Source organism: Phalacrocorax aristotelis, chromosome 5 (assembly GCF_949628215.1).
Source record: "Phalacrocorax aristotelis chromosome 5, bGulAri2.1, whole genome shotgun sequence".
Lineage (NCBI taxonomy): Eukaryota > Metazoa > Chordata > Aves > Suliformes > Phalacrocoracidae > Phalacrocorax > Phalacrocorax aristotelis.
The window spans coordinates 12856509-12873514 of NC_134280.1; the positions used below are offsets into that span (position 1 = coordinate 12856509).

The 17006-nt window shown below is 43.4% G+C and overlaps 1 protein-coding gene across 1 annotated transcript in view; it reads left to right on the forward strand.

Annotated features, from left to right (window-relative positions):
• Positions 1–17006, forward strand: part of ADCY5 (adenylate cyclase 5) — a 214142-nt gene that overhangs the window by 187470 nt on the left and 9666 nt on the right. Inside the window, exons 11-15 of the mRNA XM_075093025.1 lie at positions 736–833; positions 3575–3662; positions 10188–10304; positions 11852–12016; positions 13952–14127. Coding sequence (XP_074949126.1) covers positions 736–833; positions 3575–3662; positions 10188–10304; positions 11852–12016; positions 13952–14127 — 644 coding nt within the window. The remainder of the gene's footprint in view (positions 1–735; positions 834–3574; positions 3663–10187; positions 10305–11851; positions 12017–13951; positions 14128–17006) is intronic.

A 17006-nucleotide genomic window follows, 5' to 3' on the forward strand; every position in this document is an offset into this window, starting at 1 on the left:
CACTCTTTCAATGGCAGGAATTGCAGCCTATTGCAAAAGTATGCCTTTGCAGGATTTACAGCTATTCAATGAATCAGTGTGGGACTGGATAAAAGCTCAAGTATGTAATTTCCCCCCACTCCTTCCTTTCAATTTCACAGCTGAAAACTGCTAGGGAAATTAGTGGTTCACCTGTTCTGAGCACCTTTTATTTTGTGGTTCAAACATTGAGACCGTCTGTGCTGAGAACCGTGCTTCAAGCTAAATAAAGCATCTTTGGGAATCAGATGCAGCTCCCATGTGACCAATATGTTGACAAGTAGTTGGAAGGAGTGACTGTGTGAAAACCGCAGCATCCTCGCACTATCATTAGAACGAGCCAAGCCGTCTGCACAGAATACAAGGTTTTCTCATTAGCAGCATTCATCCCTGTTGGAGAAAACTTCCCATGGAAGAAGTTTAGGTCTGATGATGGTGACCTAGAATCCTGGGTGCAGTTAATCCATTCCTGTTCCTCTTGTGCAAGGGGCAGATGGTGAATCCTCTCTCCATTCAGCTGTGTAAGGTTTGTTCCCTGACCTTGGGTCTGTTCAAGCCCTTACAGCTTGCCCAGGGAAAAGAGGAGTTTGTATCATTAGTCGTTTCCTACCAGCGCTGTTCCCAAGGACCTAAATGGAAGCCAAGTAAGAAGCTTTTGTGGTGAGAAGGCAAACAGCGAAAATTCCCACTAACATAACCCTGTTTGCGTTTTTGCAGTACTCCAAGCAGGTGGATGACAGGTTTGGAGCCTACGTGGCTTGTGCCTCCCTAGTCTTCCTCTTCATCTGCTTTGTTCAAATCATAATCGTGCCACAGTGAGTATCTTTTCATCCTTTTGCTCCCATCTGCTTCCCTCCTCTATTCTGGCCTACTTTTCTTTGGTTTTTTTTTTCTTGAGAATTCAGAGCATCAAGGGGAAGAGAAAAATCCTTAAATAATTCATGCTCAAGTGATGCATGGTGCTTATTGTTTTCACTCATTTCTAGTGCAGATTAAAACCTCCTCGCTGGCACGTGAGGATTTCTGTTTTCCCAGTGTGATTTCTCTTTCTGTTTACCTCCATCTTAGGAAATTCAGTTCAGCACATTTATAAGCCTGTGGAAAACAAATATGACTAAGTAGGAAGGATTGCCTACTAAGGCATAGTACGCATTCACAACGTGAGGCTAGGCTGTCCTCTTATCCGAACGCAGTGGGATAGAGAGGTGAAAAACCCATCACAGCCTCGCTGCTCAGAGCACTGAGGTCTTAGGGTCTGATTCACAGATAAGGCATAACCTGTCATGCATTTATTCTTCTGGACTCAGAGTAGCAGCGCAAGAAGAAAGGTATAGAAGGAGTTGAGCTACACATGCCTGCACTTTGTGTAGCTCACTCCGGTTTTAGGGGTCGCAGTCATTGCTTTCTCCAGGCAAGAGTGGCATAAGCTCAGGGCTCTAGGGCACAGTGCTCTTGGATCACTGCAGTGCACTGCTTTGACTGAAAGGCACAGCGTAAACCTCTGGATCTTTTCCAGCAGTGAGCATTGTGGACATGATATTTCTTCTCAAAGAGTTCATAAAAAAATCTCTTAAAATTAAAGCATGTTGGTATTTCCTGTGCTCTGGTTTAGTAGCAATAACATATCATTCACTGAGCACTGCTGTGTTGGAAACAAATTTGGAGTTAGTCATTTTTAATCTGAAGAACAAGATCACAGAAGCTCTGGAAACACTCCAAATTCATCTTCATTATGAGAAGACAAAAAATTGTTTAGCGAGAGCTCCAATACTATTATATGCCATTACAACTGCTTTCTACTTATGCTCACACCACAGGTCTTTTCAGACTAGAGATTGGTTTGTACTGTTCAGATCAGATATTTGGAAGGTCACAGAAATGACCTATAGTCTGATGATTGAGGTCATTCACTCTCCCAGGCAAGAGGACATCCACTTCTGCTCATGGGAAGATTGAATCAGCAAAATAACATCAGTACAAATGCACTGTGTAAACAGACGGATGCACTTTGGGAAACTGGAAGTGAAGCTGAAAGAGGCTCAAAATTGAAACTAGATCAATCCCAGCAATTAACGCATTGTTAATTAAGGCCAAAAATGTTCTTTGAGAGTAATTTATTTAACGAGGGTTTATACTTTGGATCTCTGGATATTACTGCTGTGACTTCACACCTGCAGAGGTCCACTACCAGCCTTTGTGTTGCTCATCAAACTCCCTATGCAGCCACTAAGCTGTCTCCATAAAACTCAGTTTAACATTTAAATGACAACTTGACAATTTCTGATCTGTGGCAACCATATGGCTGACTCCCTTGTATTACACAGCAGCCAATCCCTTATGGCAGCGTGGTGTAAGTGTCATGCTGCTCAGCCTCCTTCCATGCCGCCCGTAAGGGTGGCAGTTAGGTTTTTTGGTAAGTTCTGAAGTGTCCTTAGGCAGCCTGACCTGTCTGAAAGATGATTTAGTTCAAGAGTAAATAAAATTTCATGTTTTAACTGCAGATCAGATATACTTTCCTTCACCTTTTGGTTTGTTTTTCCTTATATTTCAATTGCCTAGTTTTGGCCTTTTATTGAAGATAAGAGTTAAGCAGCAGCTGAAACCACAGGTGTGTGTATGTGTCACCATCAGAGCTTCATGAAAGACACAACATGGAATTTTAATCTGAAGCTAGAGACAAAATGGAAGTAATCATTTATGATGATAAAGAGGAATAGCTTTAATGAATTTCACAAAGGCTTGAACAGTGAATTAGCAAGTACAATTATCTTAGTAGTCATGAGAGAACACAGAGACCAGCTGGCTTTGGCGTGGTTGGCCTCAATGTCATGTCACAAGAATACTTGCTTTAAATTATAAACAAGGCTAACTCCTGGGAGGGGGCCTGTCCTATCACACTGAGACCAATCACTGGGAAATTGTTGTTGAATATCTTCGTGATCAAAACACGTGAAAATGCATAGCACAAAGTTGGCCCTGGGGTCCTGTTTGTACTTCAAAGTTGGGAGGAACAGGAACCTATAAAGCTGACCAGGCTAAAGCTGTTTTCCCTGACTGTCCTCATGCCACAGTTGCCCCCATCCCATGCATGAGACAGAGCACAGAGGACGGTGCAGCACAGACATTCCCTGTGCACAGCAAGGATGGGCAGCTATTCCCATTGAGACTATTCCCACTCGGCTGCACTGCAGCACTCAGCATGCTTTCCTTCCCAGGGTTCTCCTGCCCACAGCCAGCCAGGGCTGACCCACCATAACAAATTGTTCTATCAGCTCCTCTAGCACATGCAATATTCCTCAGTCCCTCTGCTGTCACTCCGGCAGGAAGGTGATTGCTATAAAAGATGCAGTATTCTCTGCTCTGCAGCCTGCATGAGTAATTTGAAATAGGACAAGAGTATCTGTTGGTATTCAAGGCACCTCGTATCTCCTACTGCTATCCTAATTGGAAAGCCCGTGCAGTGTGTCATAGCTTGTACAAATGTCATGGTCTGGAGAGCAGAGCTGTAGCTATTCTATATGGTGTGCATTTAAAAAAAAAATCTGCTTGATTTCAGCTCTACATTTATGCTGGGTTTTTACCTGACCTGTTTCCTGATCCTGACCACAGTGGTGTTTGTTTCGGTCATTTACTCCTGTGTAAAGGTGAGTACTGTGGTTTCTTTGTAGAGTCCTTTGCCTAAGCTAACTGGATCAGTAATCTGTTCCTTCAGCTAACAGAGCATGTTTTGTTAGCCACCCTTTCCACACTATGTGATAAGGGTTAGAGAAAAAGCCTTTGGTAAGACAGAATGAACTGCAAACAGATGTTAGGGCTGGGCTGGCATCTCTTTAGTTCATCCAGAAGTAATCACTGTGTTGATCTGCATGTCTATTAAGTCCCCTGCAGGCACTCTTATATTGATATAAGAAGAATACATTTCCCAATGTGGAACGAAACACTGACCATTTGTTTCCTCCCTGTAAACTTCCTGCAGAGTTGCCTGTGTACTGGCCCCTGATGCATATGCATGTTTGGGTAGGCAGATAATCAGAAGCAGAACATCATCAAGGAAAAATGCCTTGGGGGGAAGTAAAAGCTGTAAACATATAGAATTTTATCAGCCTTTCTCAGATGAGTGTACAGAGCTTCCAGAATTATTGGGCTCTTTCTTGTAACTGGTTTTGTTAAGCAAAGAAATAGGTTGCGTGAAATCTGAAAACATATTAATTCTTCTTGGCATTCTGTGGTAAACTGGCAGTCAGTGCTTTGGGAAGGGTGACGTGCTCATCTTTTTCACTCAAAGGTATTTGTATTTAAATGTTGATGCTACTTGATTGTATCTGCAGTTTTGTGGATCCTTCCAGTCTAGCAGTGTCTGAACGTGGAAACGTTCAGATTCAGGCTCCTTAGCCGAAGCTCAGCTTTGCTCCTCAGAGCCTGGAATAAAATAGCTTGGTAACATTATGTTTTCTACAGAAGAAACAGTGGGGTAATGGATTACGTCAGGCAGATGATTTGCATCACTTTATCTTCTCTGTGCCATTTTCATCAGCTGAATGTGGGTGCTCTTGACAGACTTACACCTTTCATGTCTTTTTGATTTTTGAAAGTTAGATTCGGAGAATTAATCTTTGTCTTCTTGTTTAATAAGAGCTACAAACTGTTCCCAGTGAAAGAAGCCTCAGGTTATATTTGAACCTAACAACTCACTCACAGGGCTTCCCTTGGGCTTAAGGCAATTTTAAAGGGAGCCTAGCTCATAAGCGCAGCATCCCGTTGGTCCTGCTTGTTTACCAGCAATGAGAATTACAAGTCAGAAATAACAGTGCTAATAGGAAGGCTGGGATCCCTTGAGCTGGGAAACGGTACCCAAAGATGCCTGGTTATACTTGGTGTGTCCATTGTACGTGAGGATGCTACTGAGTGTCATTAGTTTGTAAACTGGTATCAGCAGTTAATGTGATTAGCAGTTAATTAACAATGAATGTGGAAAGCTTTTGGTCACAGCCACAAAGGACTTGAAAGCTTGGTGCAGGGCTGTGCTGGAGCCTACTTATGCTGCAGTGCCACCGGCAGCAGCATCCCAGCGCACTGCCAGCCGTGCGAGCCACACCAGCACACCAGCGCTACTGGTGTTGTGCAGATATTGGGGCAAGAGCTGTGACAGACCTCTGAAGCATTCGAGCTGGTTGACCTGCAGTCAGATGGATTTCAAGACGCACGGCTGGTTTTGTCACCCACTGGCTTTTATGGGCTTAGGTTGTTTCCACATACTGACAGCAGCACTCGATTCTGTTGTCATTCAAAAGTTTTGGTTTGGGCATTTTGGTTTCATATTATCACTGATCTGAATTAACAATTAATTTAAAAGGCACACAGGATTTTTCCAAATTCCTGTAGAAGAGGTCTGTTCAGTGGTGCCTGCAACTGTTTTTAGGCTGACTTTGCCTCAGCGCACAGACCCTGGAAACACGAGACATCAGAGGGAACTCAGACTAACATCAGAATTCAATGGGGTTTTATGAAGCTCTTGGTACTTCCAAAAGTGAGTTTTCAGCATGCTGGCCCAGACCTACAAGGTGCTGATGTATAACATTCAGCGTGGCCAGTGCCTTCTGTGTACAGGTTGTAAATATTGAAAACATTGGGCCTTCTAGCTCCAGTACCTTTTTGATTACCCCTTTTTCAGTGCTCCAAATTAGCCTCTGCTGACAACATCTCATTATGAGATGGCTTGTTTAGATGATTAGTTGTCAGCTACTGTCAGACAGCAGCAGCTCCCAGTAGCTGCAGCCTGCTTCTGTCATTAAAGATTTTGGTGTTTTTAGCAACGGGTTTACCCAGTCCTTGGTTAAGGGCTGTTTATTCCTGTACTCCACATTGCTTCAGGAAGCATTTTCACACATATGCACAGGAAGGTACTTTTACAGATCCTTTAAATGAAATTTTAAGACATAGGGACGTCAGCATCATTTGTTTTCTTTCGCACTCAGATGTGGGATAGGAGAGCATGTGTTTTACATACCAATGGCTCATTCCACACTAAGTTGGAAAGCCAGGTGTCCACCCCAGGGTATCTGCATAAGCATAACTGTTGCCTGTTTGCTGTGTTGTTACATGATAAGTGGCTCTTTTTTCTTCCTCTTTCCAGCTTTCATGTGAGATTTTTCCTTCCCTGTTTTGGCCTCTCCATCTCTGGCTTTGACAGTGGCCAGCAGGCTCTTTCTGGACAGCTTGATCATGTTTTATTTTCTTTTGCTGTCATTATTATCTTGCACTATAAAACTCTCCATGGACCAGTTGATCCTGGAACTGCCACTGCAGCCGGCTTGGCTTTCCAAGTTTCTTCAGCTGTAATAAACAAGAGTTCCAGTTCTTCACTTTGATGCTCCATGAAGATTTGGCCACCATGAGATGGTGTTCCTTCCCAATAGAGCCTAAGGTCATGGGAACCAGGGTCCCTTTGCAAATACTCCACTGACAGACATCTGTTTTGCTACGAACTTATCAAGTTTGTGTTTCTCCTTAAAATCCTTAACTTCTGGTATCTACACTGCTGTGTGGAATTCAACTTCTTGCGTCTTCTTGGGAGCATGTATGAGAGAAATTTCAAGTTATCCTTCACGAGAAAACAAGTTTTTTCTGTAGCTTTACATAGGTGCCTCTTGCCAACCTGCTTCTTTGCCTCCCAAAGCTGGTCTAGATGCCCCTAAAGAGGTTTGGTTTTGGTTTTTTGGTTTTTTTCAATTCTTGAGCGGGGGGAAAAATACCTCTGAAAACTGTACTTTTCAATAGACTAATAAATGACTGTGAGATAAGATACATAAATTGACTTGCAACATCAAGTTGTCTTTTACTCCAGAAGCATCTTAATGTACTTAAAAATGACTCAAAGGCTTTTATTACAAATTGAAAAATCAGAACTTAAAGATCTCATAGTTTTTTCATCTCTGACACAACAGCAATTATCTAAGCAGTTTTCCATGTCCACAATATATGTGAAGACGACAAGAAGAAATATTACTCTTCTGTCTGTGATCAGCTGTTATTGTGAATTACAGTTTTTATTTAGTGTATTTTTGTCATGCAAATGACTGGAGGTTGTGGAGGGTGTGTAACACTAGTACTGGTTGGATCACTTTATAAATTCTGACTTTCACCTGTACAACAGTACCCTACCTTCACCTTCTATATTCATTAGTACCTGCATGCTTTCAGAGCCTCTCTCTTCTTGGAGATAATGTCTTCCAATCTTTCTAGTTGAAATGCATAAGTGCATTTCAATTCAGAATTAACTCGGATTGACTGGACAATCCAATTTCCTTTTTCCCACCGTGGTTATTTTAATTTACATTTTAAGAGGGCTAATGAGTGACGTCAGGCTTGTATGGCAACCCAAACATGAATCTCAGCTGCCCAGATGGACTGCATCCTTTCTTTCAGCCCCTGTTCTCAGTAGTGCACGTGGGCTTAGAGTTGCCATTTCATCAGACCTTCCCTTGTCCTGTTCTTCACTCAGGCAAGATCTGAGGCAAGATTTGCATCTTATTAAGAGGAGTGAATGGTGTTGGACAGTACAAACCAATGGGCAACCAGCAACAGTGCATGGATTTTTCACTGTACTATAATGTCCTGACGTTCTGCTTCTTTTCCTAGAACAGAAGGGATTTTATTTTGTTTTATTTTATTTTGTTCTATTTTATTTTATTTTAGAATGGGAGGGGAAGTAATCTTTTCTTTTTTCTTCTTTTTCGTTATACCCCTGACTCGTGGATGTTTTTATGGAGGAAGCAAATATTGCTAGCATGGAGCTGAATTGTCAGAGCTGAGACAAGTCCCCCATTTCTGTCATAGAAGTCCTCCAAGCTGCAAATATTCCTGATCTCTGTCTGTCTCTGTGAAATAGGGGGGAGAGCACTACTTATGTTATAGAGCCTCCATGAATGTTGTTCACAAGGAAAAGGTTCCTCAGATGTGCGGCATGGCTGTGCCATTGCGCTCTCTATTGCAATCCTGACCTCCTATGGTTTTTGGCATTAATTTTCCTCTTCAGGACTTTTTCCAGCTGTACTTGTTTACTGACCTAAAATTTTCCCTAATTTGCAAAGTAATGAGAATCAAGATTAATACAAAGAAAACACGTTTTCATTAGAATTCGTCTTCCACTGTTAGCTTTGCTTGATATCTCAGGCTTGGTTCAAAGTCAGACGTTTTTGGGATTGTTGGCAGCAGGGGCTTGAGCCAAGATCCACAATAAAGCACTCCCAAGTTTTATTTAGGTTCCTGATCTTCCAGAGATTACAGAAGGAGGTTAGATCTGTGCATACCTTTCTGGAGCTTGGCCTTGAGGCCTGAACAAAGGGGTGGCAGGAAACCTGTCCTGCTCTAGTCTAGTGAGAAAACTGTTTAAATGCAGCGCAAATCCTCCTTCTCCCTCCAAATCCTATAAAGGTTAGAGTGAAGGAAAGCGCCGTGGCATTTCCCACGTCCTCGCGCTGGTAGGGATCTGCTAGCTGATGTCTGCATGAAAGCAGCTGGACATGGTAGGGCAAGGAGATATTTTGATTTATGGCTTATGAGCAGAGCTGAGGATTTCTATATCAGCAATTTTTATTTCTGAGAGAGGTGTTCTGCGTTGGTGTACAGTGGCTGCATGAGCCTGAAGGATTGCATAAGCTTTCAGTGAATTTCAATCAATCCTCATTCAGTGCAAATCAGTCATAACCCTGATTTCCCCTTTCCTCCTGTCCCCCCCAGAGCCTTGCCTTCTCCTTTTGCCTGGAGTTAGCTAGATTTTTGTGTCTGTGCTGGTAGCAGGTGAAATTGGCTCTTTCAAAACTCTTGCCACAACCTCTCTCCCTCTGTAAAAGTCACCAGCTAATCAGTGCTTTGGCCGTTCAAACACTTCATAATTACGTTGTAGGACTGCTGCGTGGGAAGCCATGCGCTGACAAAATGTTGCATCTCTGAAGATGTAAGAGTGAAGGATAAAAGGGAAAAGCAAGACTTTTAATAGAAACATTAGTCATAGTTAAATTGCAGTGCCGAGTCGCTGCACTCCTAGCTTCTTTGTGTCTCTAAAAATACCCTCTAGTGGCTTGGTTATTCATGCAGCATGCTGGTAGGGAAAGGAGAGTTGGGTTCTGGAAAAAACTTTGGCAGTCTTCAGCAGAGGCCCTGTGGCATGGAGGGGAAGGGCACTGCAGGGCCGATGCTCTCCAGCGGGAGGGTGGCAGTGCACAAGGGTTTCCTGGCGTCCACCTCTTGTTGCTCCAGCCCTGAGCTTGCACTGGGGCGGTGGTGGCACATGAAGAGAGAGGGCTGGTCTCATTGTCTTCTGGACTTCTGTTGTAGCTAATGGAATGCAAGGAGGCCTCGTGCAATGCTGAGGGGTGACCCTTGCTGCAAAGGGCGCCTGGTTAGTCTCTGCTTTAACACAGAGAGTGTTTCTACCCAGAATACGATGCAGCACCTAAAGCAAAGCATGCTGGTGGCCTGCAGTCAGAAAGCAATTAGAAGAAAGCTTCTAGCTCTGATAGTAGTGAATCACTGGGACAGTCTGTCTAGGGAGCTCTGTGATCGCTCTCTCCAGCGGTTATTTTTAGCCCCGTGTGTCTGTGGTGCCGAGTGCCATAGACCAGATGAGGTCAGCTCGGCTGATTTCTCCAGCGTCTTTCACCAAGGGTCCGACATATCATGAGGCTAGCCTGGGCTTTTTAACAATCAGTTTCTGAAATGGCACCCCAAAGTCCTGTGATGCACCTTTGTGATCAAAGGGATATGACCTGTATTTTCTCATTTCTGCGTTTTTAAATTTTCAATCCAGTAATTTACAGGCCCAAGCTCCTGGCTATTTCAGTTACAGATGGCTTGTGGTTTGCTTCTCACAACAGGATGAGCACAGCCCTGCAAGCCGTGCTATCTATCTCTGCTCAGGAGCCATCATTCCCATTAGGAAGGACTAAGTAGATTTGGTGAGCCAGCTGGGCCTGCTGCCACGAGGCGGTCACGTTCCTGTTCGCCCTTGTCCTGGAGCTGCCATCCCCCATCACCTTTCTCTAACCCTTATGCAGCATCCGCACAGACGCTGCGCTGAAGGATGTGGGCAGCTCAAATGCGGGTTGTAATCTGTAAAACAAGCAATGATTTTACATGATTATTTAATTTTTTTTTTTTCCCACATGCAGCTTTTCCCAGTTCCACTCCAGACTCTTTCCAGGAAGATTGTGCAGTCCAGGACCAATAGTACCTTAGTTGGAGTCTTTGCCATTATCCTGGTTTTTCTCTCTGCCTTTGTCAACATGGTATGTGCATTATTTCCTTTTGACCCACTCAGTTCTGCACAGTTTTCTTATTGGTGCTCTGCAGCACCGTAACCCTTCCAACCACTGGGTTTAATATAATCGTGCCTAATGCTTACAGCATCTGAGGTCAATTCGTTTTTGCTTTTTGGGCACAAAAAAGAAATGGTAGTCCTACAGCTGCATCCCTATAGCCTATTATATGCCTGGCAACAATTTGTGCCCATGTTCTTTTCTGATTCTTTAAATGCTTCTGCTCCAAGTACATAAGTCAAGCCCAAAGCATACCCTTGCGTGAAGGGCCAGCACAAGGCCGATGCATCATTTAACTCCCACAATATTGAGTGGGACTTAAGTGTTGCGCAGGCTTTGTGCCTGCCTTCTGCACGGTGCTGCATCCTGCTCTGAGTGCAGTAATCACCTAACAGGGACTGTGAAGACTTTGAGTTGGACTCGGGGCTGGGGAGGTCTAGCTTTGCATTCAGATGCTGCTGCTGATTTCAGACTTGGAGAGATGGGCTGTTCTCTAGGACCCTGTGGCTGCTGGTTTCTCACTTGTACAAATGGCTTGAAGGCTGAATCTATTTTGAAGAAACCACTTGAATATTCTCTATGCTGCATCATCTATTTCATTTTTTAAGGGGCAGGGAAGGAGAGATGGGCCTGGGGTTAAAGCCCTGAGCTTCGACATAGCTACAAAGACTTCTCATGGCCCTCTGCTCCTCTCAGTTATGGCCTCAGCTGGGGCAATGCTGACTTGGACTGGAGAGGCTTAAACACCTAAAATTCAGACCACTACTTGCTCTTGCTTCAGCTTCCCTATACACATTGTGAGATTTAAGAACAATTTTATGCTCTGATGAGGTACTTGAATGGGAGGCACTAGCTCAGTGGCATCAACACACCCACCGCCTTCCCCCATAGTCACCTGCAAAGAGCTGCTGTGGGTTGCTGAGCACCACGCAGAAATTAGAGCTTTGTTTTTCTGCATAATACGTGATCCTTTGTATTAATGAACTGCTTAGTGTAAAAATTGGCAAAATGGACAAACAGCAGCACGTGGAGGAGATCAGAATGGCCCCCCGCTGCTTCCTCAGCATAACATAGCACATCAGCCTTTGAGCCTTGCTGCTAAAGTCTTCCCTGTAGAAGGACCCACAGCAGAAGCTTTAGAGATGGCAGAGGAAAGTTATCAGCTCAGAAATTCCCATCAGCAGAAATAGAGCAACCTTATCACAGATGGCGGGATGTATTTGCATGTGTAGTATCTACAGCCCCTCTGCCTGTGAACCTTCAGACATAAAGTTGTACGTGAAGTTGAGCATGAAACTAGCTTTCTAGAGTACACAGCCTGGATTTTATTAATGAATATTTTGGGGGAGAAAAAACATAGCCATCGCACATGCAGTAAAACATAAGCCAGTGATTTCATTTTGCATATTTCACACATTGCTACAGCCATTTCCAGGGGAGCTTTTTAATTGATGCAAACTACTTTGTTTTGTTCTCCTTGTCTATGCTGCTGAGTTTAATACCATCTTTTTCTTCAGTTCATGTGCAGCACTGTGGATCTTGCCAGCTGCATGGCTGCAGAATACAACATCACTCCTGACCGGGTGGACATATGCCTTATCAGCAACCTGACTTCCAACTACAGCCTGGGTACCTTGCAGGGATTCTGTGAAAGTCCTTTGCCCAACTGCAACTTTCCAGAGGTATTGCTTGAAAAAAATGGGTTGCAAAGCTTGATCTGAGAAGGGGCTATAAAACCTCTGTGATAAATCTCAGTGATTCAGAGGAAAGCAAGGTAGCTCCTGACTGACATCATAGGACTGACGCTGGCTACTACGCGCAAACTTAAGTGTCAGAAGTTATTATCGTGAGTCCACATTAAAGTTTAAGTTCCTTCAGGGCTGAATAATCAGTAGGCTTTTATAATTGTTGGATCCTGTCTGTAGCAGGAGAAATGGCCTTTCTTCATGAAGTCCTTAATAGTTTGCAGAACTGCAGGTCATTTCAAAGGAGTTTGTGGGTGCTCGGTATTACTTGAAAATCAGTTCACTGAAAATCAGTGTCTAGTCATAGATTTAACTCTTCCCTACATTGTTTTATGTCATGATGAAAAACTTTGCTTATATATTCTTTCACTAGGTATAGTAGGTTCTGGCCTCAGGCAGGTTAGCAGCCCTGATAGTGGTCTGCTTCAATCTGCAAATGCAAATCCTACCTCTTCAGAACAATGTGTTTTTAAAAAAATGCTTCTGATGGCAAAAAAGAAACCCAAATATGTTTTACACACTGGTAGAATACTTTGCCAGAAAAACCCACATCTTTTTGCATCACTATTCAAGACCTTTCTCTGAGGTTTTAGGTAATGGCCATTATGTGTGTTGTCTACTGGAAACTGAAAAGGAAGAAAATCTGTCTAGGATGGGGGCAGAATTTATGTCAAGGTCATCTGGGTTTATGGGGACCTGACAGATTTATGGCTGATCTGTTATCATCCAGATGCCCAAGGTGCTACTGAAAGCCCTGGGAGCCCACTGAACCTATTTCCATGTCACCTAACAGGAATATGGTCCCCATCTGATTCAGTGAGCTTTCTGAGACCACTGTTACTGTGAGTTTCAACCCTGCAAAGGCTTTTAGTATGTCCACAGAAAGACCCAGGAGCAAAATCTGGCACAATGGAGAACTAGAAACAGTCTGTGCCCATCATGAGGTTGTCAGGAGTTCAGGACAGAGAAAGATTTTAAGCAGTGAGGAACAACCATTTTGCATGCTGAAGATGCTATGGAAGCCTTGAGCCAGGTCCTGCCAGTCAGTGGGCTCAGAAGTGAGGCTTCAATCCCCTGTGCTCCGCAGAGCAGATGTTGGATCTGGTACAGGTGCTGCCTGTTGCTCCCAGTGTGCTTTCAGGAGATGGTGGGATCCTACCCCTCAGCCACAGGGAACGTCCACCCATTTTCCAGAAACTGAAGGGTCAAGTTACAAGCTGTACAAGTTACTTTCTCTAATTTAATATATCAGTGATGAACTATTAATAAATGAGCTCAAACATAAGTGTATTTCTACTTCAACTAGGGCTTGCTTTTAACTGAAAGGATGGATTGCCTCAGGTATTTGATACAGTTTTTGTGCCAGAAATAGGCCTTTCTGGACAGAGTAGAAGCTTAAATCTTCACAGATTTGATAGCAGGAAGGTGATGAGCTGGATTACATGCCTCCCTTCATTTTACATCCATGCTAGCTTTCCCAGGAGCCATAAATGGCACCTGCAGTCTGCAATTGCATTTGAAAGCACTGGCATGCTAAACATTCAGCTCTCAGATTGGCAGGCATTGCTGCCCCGCCACCCCAGTGTGGCAGAGGGCTCCACTACCACGCATGCACACTCTTCTGCAACTGCTGGCAGAAAAAAATGATGATGGTGGTGTGCATTAGTAGAAGTTTGTCCAGCCTGTATCTTGCCGATGGATTCAGTGTGTCGCATCAGCAGGGGCAATACTTACTGGCCTCAAGTGCATATCTGTCCTGGTGGCATGAATTGCTGATACCCTTGGTCTTGTGTATTGTGCAGATATGCAAGTTCGAGTCCAGCTGACATTCATCTCTCTCCTGTTTTTTTTCCCCTTTTTGTCTTTATACAGTACTTTACCTACAGTGTCTTATTGAGTCTTCTGGCCTGCTCTGTGTTCCTTCAGATCAGCTGTATTGGAAAACTGATCCTTATGTTAATCATTGAATTTATATATGTTCTCATTGTGGAAGTGCCAGGGGTCAACCTTTTTGACAATGCAGATCTCCTGGTTACAGCTAACATCTAGTAAGTGCCTTTCACTTCTAAAACCTTCACCCAATTTCTTTCACCCACTGATTTCAGTGTGGCATTAGGTGGATGGGAGCAACAAGGCTGTGGTGCAAGCAAGAGAAGTGCATGATATCAGAGAAAGCATGGCTGTAAACTGAAGACTTTGTCAATGCTGCTCCCCACCTGAAGAGTAAAACTTCAGCAAAACTGAAGAGTAGGAGAACACAGTTCCCTTTAAGATCTTTTTAATGTGGAATTGACTAATGAACTATCTATTAATAACAAAATATAACTGGAATCAGAGTGGATCTTTATTTCTTTTTCTTCCAGAAATGGGGAGCTGTAGTTAGTCATTCTCACATCATCTGGTATATGCACTCCCAATATAGAAATGTCTTTCCTCAAAAAAGAAGAAAAAAAAGTGCTCCAACAAACTTGAGCTGGCTCAGGGATGTGATAATGAACCACTGAGATGTTCAGACATCTGGTACATCAAACCCGGATTGGGGTGGTGGAATGGTGGTGTTTAATGTTTGGCTAGTGATCTCCTGACAGTTGCTGTTGGACACATGTCCGCATTTGAAAAGCCAGTATCGCAGCTAGTCTCAGCATAATTCCCAGCAGAAGGGCCTGGACTAAGTGGGAGCAGACAGTTGCCCTTTTTACTTACAAAAGGTAGTTTTTCATCACCAGGTCACAAATTAATCATGGCAGCAACCTCCTTCCACTGACATGGTTACCCCTCTCCTGAAGGTCACGCTAGGGAGGGAAATTTTGCACATCTGCAAACTCACCCTCCTCCACAAGTTTCATTTCTCACTGGGAGTTGCGTTGTTGTGTTCACTACTTGTTTTGATGATTTGCCCTTGTAGGCAACAATTGTACCTGAATGTGAGTCAATAAAAACATGGTGTTGTCTAAAGGTGAACGTGATGCTAGGATGTATAATAAGGAGAGTTGCCTGTAAGACGTGAGAAGTAGACCATTGCTCTACTCAGGAGTGAGAAGGACTAACCTGGAATATGTTTTCCAGTTTGGGGCAAGAAGGCAGTTCATGATAGTGGAGAGTCCAGAGCAGCAAAGAACAGAGATCTAGAAAGCAGCAATTTAGGTGAAACATTGGTCAAGGATGGTAGCTGTGATTGCTCTTGTCTTGGCCAGGAGGGTGGTTGAGAAGATTCCCATGGTCCTTCCCGCTGCTATCTTGCAGGTTATGAAATAGCTTGTGTAGTTGCTCAAATTTCTTGATGGTCATTAACCCCTTCAAGCCGGATGCACCTGGTTACTTCTGTCCTTCACATAAATATTGCATGATTTTAGCATTCCTGTGTGCCCAGTAATCATAGAATCATAAAGGTGGAAAAGATCTCTAAGATCATCAAGTCCAACTGCCAACCCAATACCACCAATAGAATCATAGATTCATTAAGGTTGGAAAAAGAAGACTTAATGGAGGTATGGCTTTTACTGCGATTGACAGTAATCACATAAATTATTTTGTTAACTCAAGTGAATCCAATTATGTAGGAAATCCCATGGAGCTTTCTGTGGAGGTGTGGGGAGAATGAGGTTTTCTTCCTTTTTTTGCAGATATTATGTATTCCAACAGCGGAAGCTATTTAGCATTTTCTAATACAATTAGAGAAATAAAAGCATTTTATATCCCAAATATAATTTCATTCTTGTAAGTCAAGCACTAAGCGAAATTATAGCACTTAGAAGTATAATTTACGTCACTTCACAATCAAAATGTCAGTAATAAAGTGGAGAAGGTTAGCATGTTTTCCCAGAAATAGCTTTCTGTGATGCTATATTATCTCTCAGGAAATATTTGTTTTGTCCGGAGAGCTCCATGAACATCTGTTTATCGTCCCAGTATTGTCCCATTTGTGTGTTGTGGGAAATGGGAGCTCAGCATGTAGCAGATAGTTCAGAGATGTACCTTATTGTCCAGCTGATATTAAAAAAAAAAAAAAAAACAAACCACAACATGACCTCATACTACTTTAATTGGGTGCCTGTTGCAGCTACATAATTGCCGTCTGCTCTGCAGCCATTATGGTACTCTGGCTAATTAGAAGTGATGCAGATGTCACTTCACACTTCTGTGTACAAACCAACGCAGCATGCAAGCAACTGAAAGGCTCATTATAGCACGTTGGGAGTTGCTAGATTTGACTGCAGTGACACACCAGCGTGGTGACATGTGAAGTATAACTGGACGCACAGAGCTACTATCGTATTACATTTTCCCTATGCAGAGGATAAAGCTAATGCATTGGTTTTAAAGATGTGATGGACCAATGTGATCTTCTGAGTGGAGCCCACTTCTGCATAGTGGAGCCCAAAGAGCTTTGCCCAGTGATTTGTTCATCGAGGCCATAATTTCTGTTTGAGCTGTGGCTTGTGATTTAGAGGGCTGTCTGTCCTTGGCATTGTGGTTATGAGAAGGGAGATGCTCCTGTCTATGGGAGCTGTCCCCAGAATCAACCACCTTTCCTGCTAAAAATGTGCACTTGAGCTGGAGTGTATTTAGCAAGCTTCTCACTGTGTTGCCTTCCAGTAATTAAAGAGCCATCTGCTACAGGAAATGGTGGTCCCATGGGGGAGTAACCTACCAATGTAATGCCATTAATGCTTGCATTGGGCGTTGTCACTTATCTAAAGCATTATTGTAAATACTGGATTTGCTGCTTTTCATAGTCTCTGCTGAAGATTTTAGAGCAAGTGTAACACCCATAGTGAGCTTCAGTCCCGGTACAGAGGGTCAGATCTGCCATGCTCCCATCATAAGACAGAGTGATAATGGGGGGCAGTCAGTCATCCTTGCCCAGGTGTAGTGATATAGGGGAGTAGGGGAATCATGCTGCATGTGGGAAGTGTCTCCAAATCCA